Here is a 27,747-nt window from a genome sequence, read left to right as displayed (position 1 = left end):
CAGGGGTTAAAGTCATGGTTGTTTTTCATAGTTAAAATGTTACAAAGTAGACATTTTCAGCGCATGAAAAACGGCGACAATTTATTAAATTTAAACTGATTTCATCAGAAAGAAAACCCGTGCCAGTGATGTTCGGCCAACGTACCGTATGTAATTTATTAAGCGCCGAGTGCTTCTGCCAACATCGTGGGCCAGTTTTATAATTTAGCCTGAGCTGTGGAGGTTACTGAAATTTGCAGTGGTCTTGGAGTCCAGCCTTTTTGTGGTCGTGTATGCCGTGCCAATATGACAGCATGGAAAACCAGACAGTAAAAGTCTTGGCACCCAAATTGACGGGAAAACAAGTAAAAGCCACAGACTTTTTCTCTCTCTTTTGCTTATTTACACTGTTTTCCAATTTAATTCACAGGGATTTCACAAAATAGGACTTGAGGGTTACATGTCACATGTCTGAAAACTCATCATCAGCCAACAATATGACACATCAGTGTTATTTTAAGTCTTAACTCTTCATTTGAAACGTATAAAAGAACCTGGGGAACACCTGCCACACAGCTGACTAGTGATACAATGAAAAACAAAGGAGATGCATGTCATCTAATCGTCCCATTCACATTACAGTTAACACCCACAAGGGATGTGTCCACTTTATCAAATTATATGACGTATAACTTCATTCAGTCAACAGTCTGTGCTTGCAACATTACCTTTTTTCATAAATATCATGAAAAATGATTCAAATAGTCACATACGTCTGAAATCATGTGGACCTGTACTAAGAGAAAGTGCATAGTGGTAACTAGTTTTATCCTTTAAAATGAGGTTAAATAAGAAGAATACATCTGGTTCAGTCCAGTTTTTGTCAGTCACAGTATGGTGAGATGTGCAAGCTACACCCATAACGTGCCTGACGTCTTCATTCTCAGTCTTTTTTCAAGTAATTAATGTGTTGAATTATCGCTCAGCTACTAAAAAAAAAGATGAGTGCCACAAACAGCAGATTCAACAGTAATCTACTCACTATTTCAGGATCGCCTTACACTGAGGCGTCACCAGGTTAAAGATGAAATGCCGGAGAGAGGGACAGATCCTGGGAGACAATCATAATCTAAAGTAAAAAGCTACTTTATATTTAGAAAAAAATAGACAGTCTGTTTGCATAGTCTGGAAGTGATCACTGATTGGGAACTCGTTCCCTGGTGGGAAAGTCCATAAGGAGCCCGGAGTTGGGTTGTTGTTGCACCTTTGCACGGTGCAGCTGGTGCGGAGGTTGGTCTGTTCTGGGCTCTAAGCAGGTCCTGGATCTGTGCAGAAGGGCATCGTCGACTCTGAGGCGGGAGGAGAGCAAACAGCAGCCAGTCTGGAGGCTCACAGCAGACAGCGGTTGGTTATCTAGATGAGGAGAAAGCAGCCTGGTAGTGGACTCCGACACCAGAAATGTGCTGTTATTTATCAGTCTTTACACCTGCTCCCACATACAGCAGTACTGCACAGCATTAATCAGTACTGTTCCTGCTAAACAGAATTAACAAAATACAAGAATATCATAAAATAATACAATATAATAATCATAACTTAATAATATTGCTGATATTTTTTATTTATTTCTGCAAATTCCAGTTATAATTATTCAGATTATACTTTTTTAGCCTTTATTTTTGTTTGTAATCGTAGACAGAACAGCAGGGATAGAGCAACAGGGAATAACAGGTCGGGCTAAACCCAGTCCTCTGCAGTGTGGTTGCAAATTTAACCAGGTGAGCCATACCAGCACCCATATTACACAGTTTAACATTATTTAAATCACTGATGATGCCACTGACACCACGTTACTTACCTTTCTCTCAGGGGTAGATTTGGGTTACCAAGGAAAGACAGCTGCTGCTCCAGACTGCACACACGGAAGGCCAAGTAGCACGATGACAAGATGAGGAGAATAATACTGAAGACAGAAGAAAAGATGCACCCGTTGGTCTAATTAAAAGTGTATGTCATCTTTGCTGATAGTAATGAGTCTTGTAACAAAGTATGAGGGCTGTAATGGCTTTTGATGAACACTGGGTGGCGGCATTTGGCTACACTGTCCTGCAACAACTCAGCCTAAAGAAGAGTAAGAACTGATTCTGTAACAAATCATGTCTTTTCTTTCTTATTATGCAGCCACAGTCATTCATATACAATAATAATAATAATAATAATAAAATGAAATGTTGGGACTTTTATATAATATAACTTAGCTGTAGTTTTTAAAATATACTCTGCATTATTACATAGTGATAATAACATGATGATTTACCTATTTATCTACTTCTGAATAAGTCTGTTATATCTCAGAGAGATTAGTCTCTTCCTCTTATTCAGACAGGGGACAGGGGTCAGCAACATAATAAACAGCTAGCAGATTGACCTAATGCTTTCTGGATAATGCACAGTCTCCCAGGTGGAGGAAGGAGCACATACTGTCCTAAAGATAAATGATTTATTTATATAAGAGACAAATCTTAGAAAAGTTTCATGGGAGGAAACTTGTTGTGTGGAACAAATACAAAATAAAAGGTGTTTTATCAGCTCTGACCCCCTGTGTTCACTATGAGTCAATCATCCACTATTTATATTTCTGCATTAGTGTGTGTGTGTGTGTGTGTGTGTGTGCGTAGCTGTGAGTCAGCTCCTGGAGGAGATGAAGGTGGTGTTGTTGGTGTCTGTATCCTCAGTATACTCACAGCAGGGTGAAGAACTTGAGCAGCTGGTACTCCATCTGGCCCAACTCTGCCACTGGCTCAGATAAAAGACCTCTGTCTGTCTGCAGAGCTCGCTCTGTAACACACACACACACACACACACACACACACACACACACACACACACACACACAGTATAATAAAACCATTAATAGTGGTTGACTGTACCACATAGTCCCCTTTAAATATTGCTGCCTGTCTACCACTCATATGCAATTACAGTGCTTTCATATATTCCCTGAAAACGATATCCAGAGTTGAGGAGTCATAAATAGATACTCTAATTCTGTTTCTACCTTTTTCTTCATTCACTGTAAACAGTGCAAACAGTCTGTGTCATACAGAACCACAGCCTCCATACTGCTCTGTTATTATGTGCATTCTTCTTCTTTACACTGTGGTGTGTTTTTGTAGTGAGATAAAACAATTGTAATATAGGTGTTGACTTACATCCCAGCTTTCCACTCCACAGACGAGCTGTGACAATAACGTACACAAAAGCTCACGCTGATCTGACATTTAATAGAGAGCAGCATTATTGGAGGAGAGTATGCAGAAACAATATTCAGCAGATAACGCGGAAGCTGTCCTCACACAACTTGGACGGCAGACATTGCTCGTCATAATCTCTACTTAATCTGCACCCGCCCAAAGCTTTTTAATACAAGCCCCTCAAATGATTTAATCTCCATTTGAGGCTTAATGTGTTGTTGCATAAGAGGAACGTTGCAATCCAAAAGCAATTACTCTCTCAATGCCCCCCTCTCACACACATGTTCTGTCTGCACAGCATTCAACTAACAATAAAAATGTTAAACAGCAAATAAGTGTGGCTCAAAAAAAAAACAATTTAATAAGAGTATAGCATCAATTTAATCGAACTTCTGGGATATTTATTGATTCTTTTCCCTACTCATCTTTTCTGACTGTTTTTTCATTAGTTTTGCATTTGGCAAACATGGTAACATGGTTCAGGATTACTGATTGGTGGTGGGTCAGTGATGGTCTGGGGAGGCATATCCATGAAGGGACACACAGATTTCTACTGGCCAGACAACGGCAACCTGACTGCCATTACGTATCGCATGAAATCCTTAGACCCACTGTCAGACCCTACACTGGTGCAGTGGGTCCTGGGTTCCTCCTGGCAAGAGGATGCAGGAATTGACAACGCTGACTGGCTTCCACTCTTGGAAGCCTAAATCCAATAAAGCACCTCGGGGGCATTGTGTTTCTGTCCAGGTTGCACCTCAGACTGTCCAGGAACTCAGTGATGCCCGGGTCCAGATCCAAGATCAATTTCAACATTTTTTTCCACTTTGATTTTTGGGTTATATTTGAATTCAGCCGTCCATAGGCTGATCATTTTCATTCCCATCAAACAATGTGGCATCCAGTCCATCTTTATAGATATCCAGCATGAAGATTCTTTTTCCCCATCGAGATCTGATATGTTTTCAAAGTGTTGCTTTCATTTTTTTGAGCAGTGTCTATTAAGTAAGTAAGTAAGTAAAATTTTATTTATATAGCACATTTCTAGATAGAGATCACAAAGTGCTTTACAAGATATAACAGATTAAAAAGACAAAATACAAACAAAGTTAGCAAAAGGCAGTTTTAAAAAGATGTGTTTTTAGCTGTTTTTTAAAAGTAATCAATGAATCAGCGGATCGTAAGTCCTGAGGAAGGGAATTCCACAGTCTGGCGGCCACAGTAGCAAAAGCTCTATCACCCCTAGTTTTCAGTCTCGTATACTGAATGACAAGTAGGCCCTGACTACTCAACCTCAGAGACCTACTAGGGGCATAGGGCTGTAAAAGTTCAATGATATATGGTGGTGCTTGTTGTTGAAGAGCCTTGAAAGTTAAAACCAAAATCTTAAACTGGACTCTAAATTCAACAGGAAGCCAATGTAACTGCATGAGCAACGGTGTTATATGTGAAAATTTAGAAGCTTTCGTCAAAAGTCTTGCTGCAGCATTCTGAACGATCTGCAGACGCTCCAAAGAACCTTTATTTAAACAAGTAAACAGGGAATTGCAATAGTCCAGTCGTGAAGAGATAAAAGCATGAATAACAATCTCCAGTTCGGTATAGGATATAATAGAGCTCAATTTAGAAATATTTCTTAAATGATAAAAGCAAGACCGAACAAGAGATTTAACATGACTATCTAACGTAAGAGCAGGATCAAGGATAATCCCTAAGTTCCTGACAGATGGTTTTACAAACGTTGAAAGAGGACCAAGAGCATTTATTATACTGGGTATATGTCTATCTGGGGCACATAAGAGGACTTCGGTTTTACTTTCATTTAGTTGGAGGAAGTTTTCAGCCATCCAGCCTTTAATGGTTTCCAAGCACACATTTAAAAGCCGCAGCTTAGAAGCCTCTTCCGGTTTAAAAGATATATAGAGTTGGATATCGTCCGCATAACAATGGTAACAAATATCCTCAAAAGGGCTCAAAATGTGCTGAAGAGGGAGTAAATAAACTAAAAACAGTAATGGCCCTAGCACAGAGCCTTGTGGCACACCAAAAGACAGGGACGCAGAAGATGATCTATACTTAGAAACTGCCACAGAAGAATATCGTTCAGAGAGATACGAGGAGAACCATTTCAATGCAGTCCCAGAGACACCAACCCAGTGTTTCAGCCTGTTAAGTAAAATATAGTGGTCAACAGTATCAAAGGCCGACGTAAGATCCAACATTAAGAGAACAGAACATTTACCTCCATCGCTTTGTAACAAAATGTCATTAGAAACTCTAAGAAGGGCTGTTTCAGTGGAATGAACTTTACGAAAGCCAGATTGAAATTTGTCGAAAATACTATATTTATCTAAAACTGCTGTAAGCTGCTTAGCCACGATCTTCTCTAGAATCTTAGCAATTAACGGAATTTTTGAGATCGGTCTATAATTGCTAGTGAGAGATGGGTCCAGCATAGGCTTTTTTAACAAGGGATGTATAACAGCAGTTTTAAAATAGGCAGGGACTATGCCCGAGGCCAAGGAGGTATTAATTATAGTAAGAATACAGGGACCAGTAGAGTAAAAGACATTTTTAAATAATGATGCAGGTAAAAAATCAAGAGAGCAAGAGGATAATTTTGTTGCACTAACTATTTTTCCCAGCTCTGGTAGTGAAACAGGTGAAAAACCTTCTAAAACAACAGGCCGAGCTGGCGTGGGAACAGACAGCGCAGACGCTGAAAAAGACAGGTTTTTCCTTATGTTGCTAATTTTTTCTAAAAAGAAAGCAAGAAAAGTTTCACAATCTTCAACAGAAGAAATAATAGCAGCAGGTGGAGCAGGAGTAATAATATTAGTAATAGTATCAAATAAAACTTTAGGATTACCTCTGCTCCTTGCAACCAACTGAGAAAAGTAAGCAGCCCTCGCAACTCTAATAGCATTGTTAAAGGAGGCTAAAAGATCCTTTAAATAGAGGAGATGAACATTTAAGTGAGTTTTCCTCCATAACCGCTCGGCTTTACGACAATTACGTTTTATAAGACGAATGTTGTCATTTAACCAGGGTACAGACTTGGAAACAGGCACAGGTCTCATTTTAATCGGACAGATTTCATCTAAGATCGAAAGACAATGATAATTGAATAGAGCTATAGAAAAATCAACATCGTTTTGTGGGGATAATGTTAAATTAAAAACATCAGAGAACTTCTGTGCTGTGGAGGAGTCTAAAGTGCGGGAAATAACTGTCCGATGAACAGGAGACATAGGCTCATAAAAAAACATATTAAAAAAGACACAATAATGGTCAGAAATAAAAATGTCCTTAGAACAGATATAATCAATATTCAGACCCAAAGAAAAAACAAGGTCCAGTGTATGGCCTTTGTTATGTTTAATCGATTAGTCTTCTTCTACTAAATCAATGACATTTAGAAAACACACAGTAACATGTCTTCAGTCTCTCCAAAGTTAATTTACCTCATACTAAAAATGACTTCCTCCTACCCTTAAACCTCACAGATTAACACCTCCTTACATCTTAAAAATTTTATACTCCCCCCAAATTAAAAATGTTTAAAATAAAGATACAATACAATACTCACTCTTAGAGTGCATAATGCAGGCACTGCCCTGCTGGGAGTAGATTTTCTTTCCATGCTGCACTCCTGTGAAAATCTGTACCTTTACCACTGGGACGTGTTATACAGAAAGATAATTTATTATTTTTAAACGGAGACTGAAAACCCGCTTGTGAGATTACTTCCCTCTTTTTGCGTCATAAAACTCAATTAGTCAAAACTCACAAGACCCGTGGCCTTGCGTGAAGCCTTGACCTTTGTATCTATGATGTAACGCTGCATCATTATCTAGTTTTATCACCTTCGAGTTGCTGCTCTGATTTGAAGGGTGTGTCCGTGGCACTCAGGCTGCTGGTTGAGTTCCCCAGGAGGTCGGGGAGGGAGGAGGACACAGACACGACCGAGGGTTTCCTTCTCCACTTTAACACTGATGGGAATTCATCAACCACTGGGAACACGTCTGGAGCTGGGAAGTCATCCTGTGGCACAGGAGGAAGAGAACAACAGATCAACACATGAGCTGTCAGCACACGTCTGGTTTTAAATAAATGGTTATTATATTATTAATAGTAAAGCCTCTTTGAAAGTAAAAAGCCTTAAATTAGATCAAAGCCTGTAAGGTTGCAAGGGAAAGAAATCTGGGTGTAAATAATTTTGTTTTGGTAATAATGCAGGTATAAACTTTTAAAAGCTCTTGGATGTTTCACTTTTGCCATAGTATGATGACATGATAATCAAACACCCTGTTTCCATGATTATTATCAGTCCAGGTTAGAGTATGATCAAGGACAAGTACGTTAACACAACTTAATTATTCCTTCATGCAAAAGCTGTTCTGTCGCAGTGTAACCTGTGGTGTGTGTGTGTGTTCATGCACACAAACACACAAGGTGACTTCAGAGAGCTCTTTGATAGCATCTTGCAGACTCGGGGAATAATGCACTGTGAGGCTGCAGCTGCAACAAAATGATGTATTGATCCTGTCTGTGTAGGAAGGTTAGTCAGCCCTCTGATCAGTGTTTCAAGCTACTTCAGGGGTACACTTGCTTTAATTTTTCCAGTTTTAAGATTTTTAACAGTTTTTTTTTTAAAGTGGTTTCTCTCAGCGGAAGACATGTCCTCACTGACCAGGGATAAGGTTGGCTCCTCCATGAACTGCTTCAAGCTCAGACTCTTCCCATTGACCTGAAGAGGAAAAGCAGATCACTTCTGTAACTAACATGTACACCATGACAAATTAAATTAGCAGTGTAGCTCTATATGTGTGTGTGTGTGTGTGTGTCCTCCATCTGTCACCTGCAGGTGTGTGCAGATCCTGCGGAGGACGTCATATACACTGTCTCTTGATAGCAGAGACACAAATACATACTGAGAACATAAAAAAGAGAAACAGGGAAATAAACATTCAGTTAACTTTATCATTATAATTTTTACTGTGCAGTAAACACCTGAGAACAACACAGCAGCGTATACCCATGCAGCCAGTTAAGGTTTCTATTTACAATTTTGAGAAGACCCTCAGTTTAGATAAGAGATTATTTCTGTTTCACATTCCCCCTGCCTCCCCCATAACACTAATGCTTATGATGTTAGTCCGCATGCAGTACATTTATGGCTGCAGACAAGCATAAAAATATTTCGATTCTGATTTTACTGAATTGTAAAAAATCTGTTAGAAGTCACCTGGACTTTTCTGATCTCATTTTGGCTCACGTACCAATATTCCTTTGACCTGGATGGAAATTTGAATCACTGTGCGTGCGTGCGTTATCAGTCGCTTTTAAGATGATAAACAGTCACGACTAATTATGTTATGTCTGTCACATGCTTCAACCCAGGTGTGTCTTTAATTCCTTAAATAAGATGATGCTATAAACTAACGTGCTGTCCGGTGAGTCACACTACGTGATGTAAATATAACAACGATTTATCTTCTGAGGTCATTTAGTTGGTAGGAATGGATTTTAGCACGCAAAGAATGTAAACATATATTTGATCAGCTGAGTTAGTGTAAGGAGAAATAAAGAAAGAATGAAAGAAACTGAAGGTAAAGACAGAGGTTGTATATCCTGGTAGGCAGATTTTTACAGTGGGAAGATCCATTGTTAGAATATTTAATGAATACTTCTGTGATTTGGTGCATTATATAGGTCGTATAATGACAGAATGGCTTTAACCTTTTTGATTCTCATAATGCTGAGGAAGCTGCTCTTTTGTCTATATGTGTGCGGACATATGTCTGCTCCAATTAGAAAGAATATTCAGTAAAATATTTCCTTGTAAAACAAACAAACAAACAAACAAAACATCTGTCTCTGTCTTTATCTATTTAGGTTTATAGCAGAACATTTTAAAACAGGACAACAATGAAAACAACGATCTCCGTTCTATCTTGTCAGCTGACAGTATTTCTAACCTTGATATGTAGTTTATATGTAACGCAGCACAGTTAATGTTTGACCACATTACTCTATAAATATAGGGCAACATGATAGAGTTCAGTTGTAAATTACTAGAGTGCTGCCACTTCTGTGGGTTTTTTATGAATCACAACTTTGAATTTTTTGCGTTCACCATTTTTTTTTATCATTCCTTTCGAGTGAGCAAATCATGCTTTTAAAAACGAGTTAATTTGCCCCTCTTCTCTCCCTCAGCACGATGCGCGGTGCACACAAATAATTAATTTGGTGGAACAATTCATTAAAACATTTTTCACCCTCTGGGCCACACTGACTTCAGTGTGTTTATAGGTCTTTTTTTTGCACAGTACTAATTGGCAGTTGAAGATGAATTACCCAGATTTAACTAGATGCTAATGTAGCTATTATTATTCACGCATTGTTGGGGCCAGGGCAAGAGCTGAAAGGTGCAAATTGTCCTTGAAAGCACCACCTGATGAGAGGTTAAATCTGGTGTGACAGGAAGTTAAGAGGCTCATCTTAACATTGCTGTAATGGTGGAAAAACCTTTCGCTCTCTTGTGTTAGCAAGCTGGGACTTCACTCTGCTTCTAACTATAGCACCGTTCTATTTTTTTCCATCTCAGCTTCAGTGGAAAAAACGCCCTTGCTGAGCTAATCAGCATGAGCATTTCAGTTTATGGTGACTGTAATGTTTACCTTCTGGCCGGTGTCTGTGGTGATAGCCAAGCCATTGGGTACGAGGCCTGCTGTTTTGTGCTTCTTCACCAGCCTCACAGAAACGACAGGGATGGCCACCTAAGGAAAAAAATAGATTTTTAAAGCAGGGGTGATAAGGAAATAACACCCTTGTGATTTCAGTAGATGGTAGCAGGGAAGTTAGAGCTAATATCCATCTACGAAAAGCCCTCAGAGAAAGCTCAAAGTGGACACGAAGCGTGTCTTATTTCAGTCAGAATGTGAGGAATGCAGTCTGAATAAGTAGCTTATTGTCACTGAAATGTTACGAGAGGTTTGGTTTCAAGGAAATGAAGGAAAAGGTACACTGCACAACATCAAAGAGAGAATAACATAGCTGATTAAGGTTAAAGGTTCAGTAAGTCTAACTGGCCCTCGTATATAAATTCACCGCACATACAGACAGACAGAGGTATTTTATAGAAGACTGTGAAACTTCACCTCAGTCTGTAAGCCTGACTGACTTTCAGACAAATAATTTGTCCAATCAGTTTGTAAGTTTTTCAGATCCGCTTGTCAGACTCTGACAGGGAGTAACCCGGTTCAAGTTTCTCAGTCGGTTTAAATTTATTAAGCTGTCTGCCAGTCATTCGTACCTTGATGTCCTTGCCGAAGAGGTTGGCATAGAAACACAGCCAGTTTCTGGAAATGTATAGCCGGCCTTGTAGGAGGATATCTCTAAGAAGAGCGCAGGAGTACACTGAGGATAGAAGAGACAAAAGCTCTTCTAACAACAGTAAAACTTGATGAAGAAAACCTTAAAAAGCTTAATAGTAAAAAAAATAGTTCTACTAAAAATATTTTTACTTAAAAACCTGAAAAGTAAAGTACACGCCCCCTGCATGCGCATTAATGTCTGCCAAAGAGAAGCTCCATTTAATTCTCACTATCGAGTTTCAGTAGAGGGAGCTATGAATGAAAGAACGGATGAGTGACTTCTGATGCAGCTCTAGTTTGTGAGGTGACGGATGGGTGAAGCTGCAGCTCTGGTCAGGACTGAGCAGAGGCGTGTGATGCCACCGAGGCTACGCCGTGACTGCTGGGCGGTCAGTAAATCCCTTCAAACTGTACGGCTACGTCTCGCTAAACATCTTATTTTCTATTTTCTTATTTTCTACCCGATATACAAAAGATTAAAGGTGTGGTTAGGGAGGAGTTGGAGATGTTTAAAGGCACCTGAAAAGCCCGAGGTTGAGTTACATAAAAGAAAAGAACAATATAAAATGGATTAAGTTACCTTTTTAATGAATAACACGTAATGACTCATTCGTTGCAACTTCAAGGTCGCCAAACATTTTATTTCCAATTCATTTACGTGATAACAGCCACCAATTAAACTAATCTTTTTCATTCTGATGATTGCTTAACTGACTCACTTCAGTTACTATAGATGAGCAGCTTGAGCCAAACAGAGTAAAAAACACAGTACCTTTCATGAGGATCTCATCCTTGGGCACGCACTGGAACAGTTTGTGGTACTGCGAGTTGTACTTGCTGACAGTCTGTGCAGAGGGACAGGGCAGAGTCATGAGCAGCTCCTTGGCGGACCGGCCTGCCTGCACAGCACCGGAACCACCGCCGCCACCGGCCACTCCGGCTCCGCTCGGCGCAGACGCCACCCTCTCCCTCAAAGGACGCGAGTTCTGCACCAGGCTCAGCACGTTGGCACCATACTCACACACACACTCGCGAACATCCAAGGCCTGGAGCAAGCTGCTGCAAGACACACACTGTTCCCCTGTCGTCGGTCAGTACTGTGACAGAGGACTGCCTCTGTGCAACTACCTCTAGTCAACACGTCCTACAAACACACACGTGGCTCTAATGTGCGGACCTACACACACACAACACACACGCGCTGCAGACGCCTCGGTTTTTACAGCCACTGAGCTCTTTCACAACTACAAGGTTGTCTTTCTCTTCCTCAGATACACCAGTGACACTACACTTTACAGCACCCAGCTGACACCCTCCCTCTTCTCCTTTACACACATACACACACTCTGCCCTCATCTATAAAAAAACACTGGTACTCCTCACTGCTCTCACTTGAAGTCTGCTCTTTTTCTGCCTTTACCTTTCCTCTTCTCCTCTGTCAGCATCTTGTCTGTAGTGCCAGTGTCTCACACCTAAAATTCTTCCCTTGTTCAAAGAAAAAAACGTCCATTTTCCTCCCCCGAATGCACGACAGAGCTCATTCATTCCCCACCCTCCTCTCTCGCAGCTCGACTCACTTCCACCTCTAGCTATCTCCAGCACAAGATTAAGTTTCTTCTTTTTTTGTGTCCCGTTGTAGCTCATCTATCTTTCCTTCAACTTGTAGGTGCTCTGTTTGTTATTATCTGCTGCTCCTGTTTTTGTCTTTCTATTAATAGCTCACGCTAGAGCAGCTCCTGTCGTCAGGACTATGGAGCTTACAGTAGGTTACAGTAATTCAGAGGGCTCAAATGCCACTGCGTGAAAGCTGCAACCATTACTGGGGGATGATTTGTTGACAAATTTGTAGTTCAAATGGTATTATGGGGTTTAGTTTGTGGTGCGGTTGTATTATTTCTACTCACTGATGACAACGTTGCTGTAAATTCTCTTTTAATGGGGCAAGAATCTGGTACAAACGTAAAATGAAGGAGTCCAAATGTTTCTCAACTTTATCATCTTAACCACAGGAAATAAAAAGGATTCAATGACTGAGCGCATTTATCTGCTTTCAGATTTAATTTAGCAGTACAGAGAAAGAAAATAATGTTTTAAAGGATGTTCCACTTTTATTGAGTATTTAAAGTAAAATACAATTAACTGGACTTGAGTCACAGACACAGTTAGGAGCAAAAAGAAGAGATCAGACTCACCGAGCCCCTGTAACACTTCTTCAAATCTTCATAGGACAGGTCTTCAATCAGCTGAAACCTGTGATAAAAAAAAAAAAAATACACTTAGTTATACAGACATGCCATCTATTGCCAGCTCATCTCAATGTGCTGTTTAAAAACATTCGTTTTAAAAAATATAAGAACACTTGAAGACAGATTGATGTCGTCACGTGAGCTAAACAAGGCAAAAATCGTCATCGTGACAAATGGTTAGTTAATCATCAGCATAAATGGAGGGAGATGTGGGCTGCCATAAAAAACAACATAAAGATAAACACTGAGCTGTTCAAACACAAAAAGTGGCCATGTCAGGAGATTATCTGTGTCACTCTTTTAATAGTAGATGAGCACACACGCACACACACATATAACTGGCATCCAACTTGCCTCAAGAGGAATAGTCAGAGTGTTGCAGCAGATGTCACAGCATGATACTCATATCTTTTGCTAAAGCAGACACACACACCCTCCCCGCAGCAGATAAAATCCAGTATAATCAGACCTTTAAGGAAAATGTCATTGAAACATACTGCTGTTCCAGTTAAGAGGTTTAAAAGGAGAAGATATGTATGCAACAATAAAGAGTAAAAGGCAGGGTGTTCTCGATGGTTTCTTTTCTGAGAGACTTGCCTTTCTTCCTCTATTTTCTGAGAGCGCTGGGTGATTGACAGCGAGCACAGCAAGATGTAACGCAGCGCTGATACGAAAAGAGCGCTGCTGAAGGAGATACTGATAAATCAGGAGCTCTGGCCAAACCAAATTGAAGCTTCGCGTGCTCTGTGATGAGTTATCACACTCCGTGGAAGCCACTTCTTGCACTGTGCGAGAGTAAGAGGCTTCAAACGAAGGGCAGAAAGTGAAACTTGGTATATTCCATCATATAGAGCACAAGTCTGTTGCATCATCTCAAAGTCATTGCTCTCACATTACGAGTAAAAACATACTGTTAAAAATATGAAGAAGCCTTCAAGTGTCAGATAAATTATTAGTCAATCTTATTTTTACACAAATACAGTACAAATCCATCATTTTCAGGCTGATCACAAAATATTTATAGATGTCACTGTATTTATAACTGTATTTTAACTACTTTTACCAACAGCCTTATTTACCTTTTTTACGTACACACAAAATCTACTTCTCAACATGACTTCTTCAGCATCACATTTTGTATTCTCCTTGAGAAGCATCCTATACTTTATACAATGAGATGCTTTTATGTAAAATCCCCCTCCCTGTTGCCCTTATAGCAGCAGGGCTGTCAGTGTCCCGTCTCTCCCCCAGAGGAGAAACGCTCCTCTGGGTAAGAAGATAGCATGACCTCTGTCCTAAACAACTCTCTCTGACTCTGGTAGTTTTTTCCATGCAGCTCTTTGTCACCGTGGAGATGAGAATGACAAAGTCTGACCGCCGGGGTGCGTGTCACGATGACGCCAAGATAATTACATCACCGTTCAATTTAAGGTTAAACAGCTTTATTTAAAAATCACCAGCATCAGAAAAAATATTCGATAAAACTGAAAAATGCAGTACTAAATATTATATTATGTACTCGAAGTAATGTGAAAAAAGCCATGAGACCACGAGAAATCAATCTGATTATCAGTATGATTCAATATTTGCTAAAATGAGTATTTAAAGATGTTTCTCACGTGACTTTTTAAAAAAATATATTAGAATACAATATAATCACACAAACCACCTGCAACTCAACACCTCAAAGAATAAGGAACTGGTTGTGGACTTCGGGAGGTCCAGAGAAGGTCCACTGCCGGTTCAGATAGAGGGGGAGGAGGTGGAGGTGGTCAACAAGTACAAGTACCTCGGGCTGTGGGTGGACAACAAACTGGACTGGTCATGCAACACAGAGCACCTGTGTAAAAAAGCCCAAAGCCAACTGAGGTCTTTTAACATCTGCAGGAAGCTCCTGAGGATGTTTTACCAGTCGGTGGTTGCTGGAGTACTTTTCTATGCTGTGGTGTGCTGGGGGAGCAGCACAGCAAAGAAGGACTCATCCAGGCTGGAGAAACTGATCAGGAAGGCTAGCTCTGTGGTCGGCATGAAGCTGGACACTCTGGTGTCAGTGGCAGAGAAAAGGACACTAAAAAAGGCTGCTGGACATTATGGACAATGCTGGGCATCCTCTGCACACGGCCATAAACAATCAGAAGAGTCTGTTCAGTGACAGGTTGCTTCTCCCCAAGACAAGAACTAACAGACTTAAAAACTCCTTTGTCCCACACGCCATCAAACTGTTTAACTCCTCTCTGGAGGGGAGAGGGAGGGGAGACAGGAGGACAAAGGAGGGGGGAACAACTAAGCTGTAGTGCCTCTTCACCTCACTGTGAAATACTTTTGTTAATAGTCAATTTCAATACTTGAAATGTGCAATTCACTTGTATTTTTATTTTTATTCCTATTCATCCCCTTCGTATATTTTATTTATATTATATGTCTCTGTATTTATATATGTGTGTGTGTGTGTGTATATATAATATTCTGTAACTCTGTAACTTCTGTCGGTGCTGTGCTTTTGGATACCGAATTTCCCAGAGGAACCCACCCGAGGGATTAATAAAGTTTTATCTTATCCTCTTATCTTATCTTAATATCATTATAGCTAAGGTGTATGTCAAAGCTAAAGCTAGCCGCTACCAACTGAAATGTTAGAGAGTGAGACTTTTAAAAAGCAATAAAATCGTTTGGAGAAAGAACGGGAGATTTAAAAAGGACAGAAAGATGCCTCTAAAATAATGCTAAAGGACCAAAGTGATGACTCCTTCACTTAAATGTAAGGTGGTCACATGTTATGTAACTTCAAATTTGTAAATAAACCTACAGGGGTTTGAAAAAGTCAAAGTCCACTCGACACACATGACATGATCTTGCTCCGTGGGCAGATTGCTCGGTTGTCTTGGTGACAGATATGCTGAAATGTGAGCTCAGTAATCGTTTGCACCTTTCTTCAGTGTTTGCTTAAAGTTCTGAGTAAGAAGTGCAAACCTGAAAACAGCTCCATCTGTGTGACAACTGAGCCAACTCAAGGTAATAAATTAATGTTGTTGAAAAGATGAATCCTATATATCCAAGAAGGCTTAAAGTATAAGAGAGCAGAGGGTCTGATAAATGCTATGTCAGCCTACTGGCTGTGTGACTTTGTGTGTGCGAGCTTGTCACTGTTGTTTACACAAGAGCAAAGCTGTTCCAGCACTGCCAGGTCTCCTGCTGGTACTCCTGTAAACCTCACAGACCTTAAAGTGATATATCTGTTGTATTATTCTAGGGTCTACCTTACAATATAAAGCGCCTTGAGGTGACTGTTGTTTTGATTTGGCACTGTATCAATAAAATTGAATTGAATACCAGCCAACTTATATTATGTGTCTGCTTAAAAACAAAACAAGACATTGACATCATCCAATCATGTACATAGACTGTATGAAAGGTGACCCAAATAATTGTTGATTATTGTAGAAGGGTCTTTAACCTGCACTCTCTCTGAGGGCCAGTGAGGATAGACTTCACTGGCTTCAAAATGAATTTTAGATTGCATAGAAGACTGTTAGTAGCTTCCCCTGTGGTTGAATCCCACAGTAAGAATTTTTCTGATAGCATTAAATTATCAAGTTTTATTATTCTGTGTCCAATGCATCTCTTAACTCCAAATGCTAAGCTTCACCTACGGGTGAAATCTCTAAGCTGAGGCTCAAAAACAGCAGTCTGTGACACACATCTTTTATATACAGTCTTTGACAATGAATCCAAGTAGCCAGACTGTCTCTTTATAATCTGTATTTTAAATGTAATGAATTTATACTAATATATTGTGTTGTTTTGTAGTATCTACTTGTATTGTGAGGTACATTAACTTACAAAATGTTACATGCTGTGAATTTCATAAGAAATTAATGACCCAAATATGTGAAAATTAAGTGTCATTAATACAAACGTAGAGACCAAAATAAATAATAAGTAAACCATAACCAAGCTAAATAAGAGCCATAATTTGGCCATTAGATGAGCAAACTAACCTCTGTTCAACCTTTCAAATGTTTCATTATTTAATGTAGCTTGCACTAGATGTGAAATTCACAGTTTTCCTCATTAAGCCCCCTCCCCCTCCAGGCACCCCATCATCTTGTGACCACATTATGAACAACAGAGCATGTGTGCTGCTCTGCCTCCCTGCCTGCTGGTTCCCGCCTATAAATAGGCTACACAGTGGCTCTGCACTCTCAGGTGGAGAGAAGAGAGTGATTATTAAAAACACAGGCGGGTCTGTGGGGACTAGTAAGCTCTCTAGTATTCTATCTCCATCTGTCTCCCTCTCACTCTCTCTTTTCCACCAGATCCAGCTTTTAATCAATACTGCAGGTGCATTTGGGCAAAAATCGGGACAAAAGTGCTTTGGGCATTCCCACATGACTGCAGGATAGCTGTGAATGTGGTTTGTGTTGAGATAAAGCATTTTTTACAGTACAAACAAGGTCACGTTGGAATGATACAGATATGGACAGCTCCACTAAAGTTTTGCTTCGTGTTTATTTTGGGCATTGTTCAGAGGGTTTGAAATGCACAGGCTCGGGAGGAAATCATCAAATGTTCAGTGTGTGCTGAATACAGGAAAAACAAAGAGTAATAACAGCAGCAAAATGTGTTGGATTTGTCCTGCACACAACATATACTGAGCAGCAACAACTTTCTCATAGATCAGGGGTAGAAGACTGATCCCGACCATCACCTCTGAAGTTTGGAAATAAAAACAAAGTAAAATGCTGCCTGTGGCACGTGGGTTCGTGTGTGTATATGCATGCACTAGACTGTCACAGTGCCCTTGGCTGCGAGGCGAAATGGTGAAACTAATTACAAGCTCAAAGAATCCTAAATTGAATCCTAAAATTAGAAGGCGAACACCTCCCATCGGTGGCCAGTGTGGCAGTGGACTCGCAGTCAATAATTTAGCTGGAGGAGTGGAAACTGGGACTGGGAGCACTGAGAGAATACGTCTCTAAATGACACGTGTCCACGAGAATGATCGGGAGTTTAAAATCAAAGTGTTCTGAGTGGGAAATGAATAAGGTCACACAAGTGGGAAAAGTAAAGAACGCGTGAATTTTTTTGCCTGCGTGTCCTGAGAAAATCTGCGTTCATTTGAAATATTTCACACAGAAATCAGTAGAGCACACTACAATCAATAAGAATTCTCACTGCTTTACAATAGTGCAGTAATAAAATAATAAAATAACTCATCCTTTGCTTTCAATTGAATCCTTTTTTGCTTTTGCTAATTTTAACTGAAATAGAAAAACTACTGGTGCAGCAATTACTGAAATGACTAAAAATATATATCTGTATGAGCTGTATGAGCATTCAAACAAATGATTCTGTACAATAAAAGAGGTTAGATGGGTAAATATCTACTAATTCGTGGATTTTTAGCCCCTTTGAACGTTTGGTTTTACAGAATGTAACTAAAGAAGTTCAATTACTTCTTTAGTTACATTAAATTATTATTAACTTTTAATCAACTTACAATGATAAACACCAGGTAATGTCTAGCACCACGAACATTTAACAGTTCGGAGCTAGGCACTAAATGAAAGTTATAGTTGAGACCAAAAGAGCTGTTGGACTAACAACAAAACAACAACAACGAAAAGTAGCCATGCCTAAAATCATGCTTTATCAAGTATTTGATTCTTTATGGGACTGTGTTTTACTAAATTAATATCATGTTGTATTAAATAAGTCTCAAAGTCAGCAACAGAGCTCATAAACTCATTAGTATCTACTGAGGTATTAATTGAAGGGGGAATTCAGGTCATTTTCTCATACATTTCTATAAATTCTGAGAAGTCAGAGGCTCTTCTGCACTGGCTTTACTTTAGAGTCACGGCGTAAGTCTATCTTTTAGAAACAGTCTGTAAATATTTGCATGCTGGAACAGAGCTGCATTGAAGTGAGCTACACACAGGAAGTGGATCAAATATAGACGCACCGCTCATTGAGGTGCTACAAGTTTAAGCTAACGTGCATAAAGTGTTCAAGTCCCTGAGTCCGTACCTCAGGGCTAAATCCCATCCCAGAGCAGATTCCCCCAAGATTACATTGCTCCTGCCTTCAATCCTTCTTATATAACACACCAACACACACATGCAGTATATCTGCAGATGCACGCACACACATGTCCATATGAATACTCACAAAAAGCATGATGCATTAGATTAAAGCACTTTATTACGAGTATAACTATAGCATGCCTCCCAAGCACATATATCTTCTTAAAGACCCTAAAGGGAGAAGAGAAAAAACATCCTGTCTGCAGTCTCTTTATCCTTATGTATGCATGTTTGACCATTGTTTGACATCAAATACAGCTGAAATAAAAGCACAAAATAAGTGCTGTGAAAATAAATCTCCTAGGGCTGACACCCGTGACCGTGCACAGGATACAGATGGTGTGTGGGATGAAAAAAAAAAACATGGAAAGAGTGTGGCGGAGCAGCGTGTGTTTGTGTGTGCAAGCTTTGCCTGAAGTGGCCGTGTGTGTCGTCGTCCTTGGAGGGGTCCAGGTCCTGCGTTGAAAGCAGGCCTATTTCTTCACTCTGCTCCTGCTGCTCAGTCATGCTCCTGGCCCTGGATACACAAACACACAGCTCTGTGTTAACAGCGGGTAACCTCTCTGCTCGATCTCCATGTAGACGTGTAAAAGAAATGGTTTGTTTTTGCCTCCGTGTTTGACTTTAAAGTGAGCTATTCCCAAAAACTTTATGGGCCAAACAAGTGGACTCTGTCTTCAAAATCAACACAGAGGTGATGCAACATTCAAAGTCTGACGCAGCTCACTGGCACTACATTAAAAATATCTACTTAGCGAAATAAATCTGTGTGCTTGTGCTTGTGTAAACTGGGTCAGTTTGTACCCTCTCCCAGATGTCTACAATGAAGCAGAGCACCCCAGAGGTTGTGCAGATGGCTGACCTGATCTGCTGCTGTGAGCTGACTCAAACATTTTTAAAAATACACTTTATACACTTTTCAGCGCCACGTGCGACGTGAAATTAATTTTTCTCGGATGAGAAAAGGAGAAGAAGAAGCCATGAATATGACCATTGGTTGTGCGTGAGCTGCTCAGAACAATATCTCCTCGCAGGCTGTGATTGACAGCAAGCCGGGCAAAGCGTGATTCACACCAGGCTCGGTAAAGCGTGGATTCAGCAGAAACGCTGAGAGAACCAAATCTCAGCTCAGTGTTTACTGTGATGTATAATGAGGCTCGAGTCATTTTAACGGCTCGTTGAGATTGGTGTGCACGCAGTTCAGAATAGATGGCAGCAAATGGCTTTAAACAATCAAACACGCCTCACAATCTCCATCTATAATGAGGCTCCAAAGGCAAATGAATATAGATGATTCATCAGACCACTTAAAATAAACTAGAAAAACTTCATTCGTCACAGCATTTTGAGATGAATAAGTACCCTTAAAAAGTGTGACCTGTAATATTTCATTTGATGCTGCATGGGATTTAACACAACTGTTCATACAAAGAGAACTTTTTAGTAAAATGTCTGATCAACTTTCAGCTGTTATATGCCTACCTGCATATGTAATCTTTTTAGTTACAATTTCAACTTTAAATCTGTTGCACATATCTGGTTGACTTCACCTGTTAAATATTTCCCAACCTTTTAAAACTACAGACTTTCAAGTGGTTCACAGTTTGATTTGTTAATCTGTGGGGGGGGTTTTTTTTGTTTTTTTTGGGGGGGGGGGGGGGGTTGCATCTTGCAAGGCCTTGTGTCAGGAAGGGCCTCTAGCATTAAAAACGGCTAAATCAAACATGTGCAGCTACCATGTGACTAAGGGTGCAATCTACTTAAAGTAGCATCTAGTGGCTTTCATCTAGTCCAAGGGTTTATCCAGTACTTTAAATAGGTGTTAACAAAACAGTGCATCAACAGTATAAAAGTCCTTAGCAGTTAGCAGTTCTGACTGTGACTATCTCTGACTTTCAGCTAAACATTACTTCCATAGACACTATAAAACATGGAAGTAGCTTCGAGGTCTGACAAATTAAGAAAATGCATTAGTGCCTTTAACCTACATTTTATCTGAAGACCACCAGATGGCAATTGCTGTGGACTTGCGGACCCATAGAAGTGTACAGGAAAGCAACTTTCTGATTTGACCTTGATAAACACTTTCCTCCTGAATTAATAGGCTCAGTCACTCATTTTGGATCACATTGAATGAAAAATGATGTCTGGTTTGTGAAAACCTGGTCGTACAGTGGGGGAATTCACAACCCCACTAGCGGTTTCATAGTCTGCGCATCTTTTCAAATGTATTTTTCTGTGAAAACCTTCTTACAGCTCCAGCGTGGGACTTCAGAAACCAGTGGATGGCTTCATGGGAGCTACGTCAGCCTCTAACGTAATTGTGTGAATGCTGAAAGGCATTCACACAATAGTTTGTCTCCTAACATTTGTCTACTTTTAGCTGACACCGCTGATTTGTTAATCCTTTCCATTAAGTCAGTGGTCTACTTTTAGCTACAAATTTTACCTTTTAGTTACTTTTAAAGATTTTAGCTTTTATTTATTAATACTTTTTATCCTTTACGTTTGACTTTTTTCCAGTTTGTGCATTCACTAGGTTCCTATGTCTATCTATGACCAGCATAATTGTAGAATCATAATTTTTTTAATATACCTTTACATATATATTTGTCGAAATGGGTGTTTATGTATTCCCCCACCTATTTTATACACCTATTGTATAATTTGAAATTTCAGCACTGCCTTGCTCTCATTCCCACCGACTGAATAAAGATCTCTGTAACTATATCTCACTCATTTTGATTGCAGTTTGCTTTGCCTCAAAGTTCAACATCACATTCATTTGAAATGTGTTCACTTCCTTTTTCCCCAATTTGGATATATTTTTAAATAAAATTGTAATTCATTTTTTAATTGTCCTAGTAGTCCACAGTCTGTCTGGTAGTCTTTGGGTACACAAAAAAAGGTTTTACCCTTGTAGTGTTTGCGCTTTTACTACATAACAGCTTCACCTGAAAAGCTCTAGCCCATCTATTTTGTTTCCTCCCTCACCTGCACATCTTTTTTTTTCCACACATGCACACACAAACACATGCTTGCCCTGTGCTATACCTCTGGGAGAGGGGAAGTCTTTACCACCTGCTCTGGTTTAATTACAGGTGCTGATGGATATGGCTCCTGCATGCAGTTTCCAGTATATTATCTCTAATTGGCCAGAAGGCAGAAGTTTTGCGTCAGCCGCTGACCTGTTCAAACAATAGCTGTCTGTCTGGTGCTTGAGGTTACATCTGACTTGTTGTCTGTGATCACAGAGGACTAAATGGGAGGTGAAAGGCTGAATACATAAGTATAGGATATGTGGGGTCTTTAAGCAGAGTTTAAAGGATTCAGGAGCAGTATTTGATCCCAGATGCTGTATTACCGTGAATTTGCATAAAGCTCACTTCTTTTTGTACACTTTTTCCTCTTTAGCTCGTCCACAGAAGGACTGGTAGCTCCCCTTACAATAAGGGTTCAGATCGCGCGAACAGGTGTGAAATGTGTGTGTTTAGTTAGTTCGTTTGTTTGTTTTAATCAATTTTAAATCATGCTTTTTATTTGTTTTTGTTTCTAATGTCTCTGTAAAGCACTTTGAATCACCTTGTTGTTGAATTGTGCTATACAAATAAATTTGCCTTGCCTTGCCTTCAGAATCAACATATAAAGGACTTGAATTAGTGCTTACTTAACAGTGTTTATTTTAATAATTAAAAAGAAAAAAACCAATGTGTGAGACTTGTGCATTTGCAGAACAGAGGCTTTTTACAAAATATGGGTAAATGTTACTCCAAAGAGATATGGTGCTGTGAAAACCCAAAGAAGTTTAATGCAAAAAGTGAAGGTTTCTGCATCTTTATTTAAATGTTTTTATATATTATTTGGCCTACTTTGAAAAGAAATACACACTGTTATTGTTTCAATTCATTTTGCTGTAGTCTGAAAATCAGCTTGCAAAGAGATAAACTTGACTCAGTGGATACATAGATAAATGGACCTTTTACCTAACAGCTGCAATTCTTTTTCACATTTGCTTTTCACATGAGGTAAGACTAACTCATTCACAAGCTGCGGGCTTACAGTCTAGACATTGTATAAAACATCTATAGAAATGCATCATAATGACCAAGACAAACAGCCCTGAGATAAACCAACTTTATATCGCTGTGAGTTTGACCGTGAGGATGTTTAGGCCATCTAAAATAGGTTTTATTTAGTCTGAGTGGGTTTCCTGGAAGTAGACGATGAATGCTACGTCAAATACACCACAACCTGTGATTTTCTCACAGTCATCTGGCTATATTAGCATGTCTGTCTGGAAAATTATTGCCCGCACTTAAACCTCTGATTAAAGTTGGACTGTTCATGTCATCCAGGAGAGCAAACTGAAACAAAATATACCAGGCTGACCAGTTTCTTAGGTAAATAAGAGGTGAGACACTCATTCATTATGTTGAACTCCAATGCTGCTGGAAAAAAGAAGCAGCCTGGTGAGCTCTGTCACAGTATTTCAAGACTAGGAGCATCATTCGAAGCTATCTGATAATGAATCCTTCCTGTTTTTGATGAGAAAGTTCAATACGTAGTCTGTTTATGTGAAGGAACACGCTCTCAAAGCTCATAATTCATGAGATAATGACAAAGCGAATTTGCTGCTTTTCAGTTTTATATGACGCGGTTCAGATAAGAATCAGTTCATATAAAATGATTTAACAGGCTTCCTCTTCTACCCGTGCTCTGCCTCCACAAAGATGGCTGGATGTCCCCATGGAGCCACGAATGAATACATAATTAATACAGAGCTGGCTAAATATTCCAACAGTATAAGTTTTGCATTTTTCTCAACAAAACAGGGTGATGCATTGTGATGAATACTTCAGTCTGCTGTTGGAGCTGGGCAGGGAGTCAACGCTGCTGTAACTTAGAGTTTGTACCACGATTATGAGGCCAAACAATACATGGCCCATTCATTAAACACACTGAGCCTCAAACTTAGCTAACAAAGCAGCGTCCCACCTATCATCTTACGCCAGTGCTCATAAAGACAATACACACATGTATAAACTAAAGGTTGGGGTCTCTTCTAACCTTTGGCCTTTCTTTAGGCCAACTTTCATTCCTTCGGTCTCACTTTCTTTGTTTCTTGCATGAATGTTTTTCAGTTGAAAGCCATTCTTCTCTTCACCTCTCCTCTTCCATGTCCTTCTTTGTGTCTGGACATTTTTTGCTGTCACAAGACATCCCTCAATCCAATAAACTCTAATCTTGTTAAGGTTGCTCATCACCGAGGTCGTCCCTGCGCTCTCTCCACCTCTCGCTTCCTTGTAGACCAGTGCACCAAGGAAAATACCTCCAAATTTCTTTTACAATCTAAAGTCACGTTCATTTTTGAGGCTACTAAACCAAGAACTTTGTCTCTGATTAGATGCGTCAGTAATAAACCATCTGGGTTGTTTACAGTGGATATGCAGGAGAAAAGGTTTAATGTGTCTACAAACGCTGAAGGTGACTTCCTCTTATAGGGACATTGAAGCTGCCAGCAGGAGCTTTCTCTCATGTACAGCAAGTCAACCAAGAGTTTACTCATGAAAAACGCTAACCCAAGGGATATTTGTTTGCAGAGCTTTGGTGCATCACATGGCACGGGATAATTATTATTTTCTTTCGTTTTCTTTGTGTCCTTGAATCAGTCCGTCTATGAAACACATGTACAGCCTTTGGACTCTGGCCTACACTGCTTGAGACCAGACAAAGAAAAAAGAAACCCTCCCCATTGTGCAAGTACCTCAAAACAACCTTTGATGACAGAAGTATGTTTTTAAAGCAGTACAACCCTTCAAAAGTCCATCTTACCTAAGACTTAATGGAGCAGAGTGATTGGTTTAATGGGATTAGAGGAGGAAGGGGAAATTAATAGCTTTGTTGAAAGGTTTCTAGTTACTTCTAGTTAGTAGCCCATTTAATAATTTATTTGTTTAGTGTAGGTATGTCGTGGCAAATCGATAGGCCACTAGCACCTTCAGTTTTAGTAGTAATAAACATGATGATTATGGGCTTGTAAACACGTTTTGAAAATAACTTCATATTTTACTTATATTTTTCAATTTAAGTGGCTACTTCAAGGATTTCACATTATATTCGTGAAGTATATCCGCATGTTCAGCGCCTGACTTGGAATAAACGCCGCTTTTACAGTATTCCCGAAAGCAGCAACGACGTGAAGCTAAACAAGACAATATCTGAATAACCGGGGCCCTTCAAAATAAAAGCAGAAAGCGTTCAAATTTAGAATACAAATAGACATGCAGTAGGCTATAAGGGGCACTAAAACACAACAAAAAAAGTAAATTTTGGTAAACTCCACGACCAGCAACTATTCATACAGACCATCGACATCTCTAAATTCCTCAGTAAATCCCTAAAGGCATCACGGGTGCATTTTTTTTTTAAGTCATTTCCGGAAGCATTGCTGTTTTTTTCTCGCTAGCTTGATTTACATAAGGTTTCCTACCTGTAGCTCAGAGGCTGCTGTCGCTTTTTCCTCTGTTGTTTTCCAGTAGCTCCACTAAATTCTTCAGGTCTTAGTGGTGTTTCTCGTCAAATTCATTTTTTTATTTTATGCTTTTCCACGACAAACTAACAGAAGCACCCAGTTTCCCGCCACAATAATTAAAGCTTAAGCAGGGAAATAGGGCTGAGCTGCAGCGTCTTCACAAGCGAGTCCGAGTGTGAGGTGGGTTGAGCTTACCTATTAGCTAACTGTTTACAGCAGCCGGGGGATTACACGGTGGCTATTTTTTCCCCTCGCAGACGCTCAGAACAGCGCGGCTCGTTCATTTGCACGTGCAGAGATAACGGAAATTAAAAACATGACGTAAAAGATCAAACTAGTTAGATTGTTTTTTTTAACTGGGGGAGGGGTCGTGACTTTCATTCTATCTTTTATACGTTAACAACATGTTTCCGTTTCCAGCTGAGGAGTTTAAAAGTGTATAATGTCATTATAAAGCGTTACTCAGAGGCAATGTCTCAGCTCTTAGTTATTGGCCACGTTATCCATGGAATAAAATAAAAAAAATAATTACATCTCAGAAGTATTTTTAAATAACTTTGTAAAGATTATTCAGCGTATCATTGTATCATCTGCAAATTATCAGACTGCTGTTTCAGACTTACATTCATAGTAAACGACCAATAACTGACATGTAATGGCTGCCTTGTTACATTGCAGATGTTTTGCACTCATATGGAAGCAACAAATGTGTCATCTGGTGCAAAACCATCAAGTGGAAGATTTAAAGGAGAATCGTTTAAGGATGTTTGAAGGGGTTTAGCCGCTGTCCCTCGTCTTTCTGTGCACATGTACGAACAGTAAAGGTTCAAGCATCAAGCTGTCTGTGTGCATTAAGTGCTCTGAGTCCGAGCTCTAAGGTCAAACTGAGACACTTTCCAGAGAGGATGTTGCACTGAGGAGTTTAACTTTTGAAATCGCAGTCCAAACACTGCTACTGAGTTGGGTCGTTTTAAGTTGACAGTGCCGCACAAATAAACCCTGAATCACACATTTTGTGGTGTCAGTGATGACTAATTGACTTATCATAGACATGTCATAACTTGAACTGCTGACACATTTGTGGTGATCCCTTCATCCCTGCTTCTCCTCTGCCATTCACGTTTCAAAGCAGAAGCAAAAACACCTAAATTGAAAACTGATTTCCTACTGCTGTTTAAAACAGTGATCTTTTTTTTCTTTTTGTAATGTATGCATGGATGGGATGCGTTCTTGAATGTGTAACCATCCTAAAAACACTTCCTGTGTGCTGTTCACTGACCTGGCTCTGCTGGCTGCTATCCTCTGACTGCAGTTACCATGAGGGTGGCGGTAGTGGGGGACCGGATAGTATCTGTCCTGGCCTGGGGCCTCGTCGGCTGGCAGGGCCTTAGGGCTGGCTGCGTAGATAGTGCATCCCATGAACACCTCCTAGAAGTCACCTTTAATGTCCTACAGTTAGCGGGTGTGAGTCGTCCTCAAGGTATCCTTCCTCTGAGCGGCCTGTCCTGCCCTGATGCCAGCCAGCTGCTCTGTGGAAAAGCCATTGGCTCAGCACATTGGTAACTTAACCCCTCCTTCCCTCTGAATCTCTCCTCCAGCCTCACTCTCTCTAGTTCCAGCCCTCCTCCCTCTGCAGAGCTGAGAGCATGGAGGATAATCAGATTTCACATTTACACTCACCAAAATCATCCCCGGCCTAATCACCCTCTGTCACTGATGTTGCATTATGCTATTGCATAGAGTGTACTGTCAGTTCAGGGGCATTAGGGGCAGCTAAAAATATCCCAACTGCCTGATACGAATGGATGTCGCACCAGATGCAGATAAAGTTTGAGCACTGTGTGCACATATGCAAAGTGACGCTCTCAACAGACTCAACTGTTGACAGCTTGCAAGTGTTTCCCAGAGGAGCATAACATATATTCCAGTTAAATGTATGTATGCTCCTCAAGCATGCAGTGCAAGCGAGTCAGCTGTAAAACTCAGAAAGAGGCAAAAATCTGACATTTGATCCCACTGAGACAGACTGTGGTCTCTTTAGAGACACTGCACTCATGTGGCTGTGTGCCATGGTGCAGTTTCTGCAGGCTAAGAGGTTTTTCAGACTTTTAGACTTCTTTCTCCCAGGATGGGAAAATCAATTTACGTGCAAATTCAAACACTTGCCATACACATGCTGGGGACTTTCTGTGTTTTGTGATGGGATATAAATATTACGTGACCTATTGGGTTGACTCTCATCTGAAATAAGACTTGGTAAAAATGACAAAA

General features: G+C 40.0%; 1 protein-coding gene across 3 annotated transcripts; it reads right to left on the bottom strand.

Moving 5' to 3' along the window:
* Positions 1–359: 359 nt before the first annotated feature.
* Positions 360–27,020, bottom strand: gramd2aa (GRAM domain containing 2Aa). Of its 3 annotated transcripts, none has more exons than XM_004557978.6 (12): positions 26,756–27,020; positions 19,357–19,461; positions 12,805–12,862; positions 11,385–11,685; positions 10,552–10,655; positions 9,917–10,015; positions 8,095–8,166; positions 7,927–7,983; positions 7,100–7,277; positions 2,724–2,817; positions 1,838–1,942; positions 360–1,392 (listed from the first exon to the last, which is right to left on the bottom strand). In XM_004557978.6, the coding sequence occupies exons 1-12, from the start codon at positions 26,893–26,895 to the stop codon at positions 1,389–1,391; spliced, it is 1,317 nt and encodes a 438-aa protein (XP_004558035.1). In that variant the 5' UTR covers positions 26,896–27,020; the 3' UTR covers positions 360–1,388. The 3 variants fall into 3 exon arrangements, with proteins under 3 accessions (XP_004558035.1, XP_004558037.1, XP_004558036.1); XM_004557980.6 differs by having other exon boundaries at positions 11,385–11,457; positions 26,756–27,019; XM_004557979.4 differs by lacking the exon at positions 26,756–27,020 and adding an exon at positions 25,435–25,686.
* Positions 27,021–27,747: the final 727 nt, after the last annotated feature.

Source organism: Maylandia zebra, linkage group LG1 (assembly GCF_041146795.1).
Source record: "Maylandia zebra isolate NMK-2024a linkage group LG1, Mzebra_GT3a, whole genome shotgun sequence".
In the NCBI taxonomy this organism is placed as follows: Eukaryota; Metazoa; Chordata; class Actinopteri; order Cichliformes; family Cichlidae; genus Maylandia; species Maylandia zebra.
The sequence above is the reverse complement of the archived record's forward strand: the minus strand, read 5'-3'. Positions and strand labels throughout refer to the sequence as shown.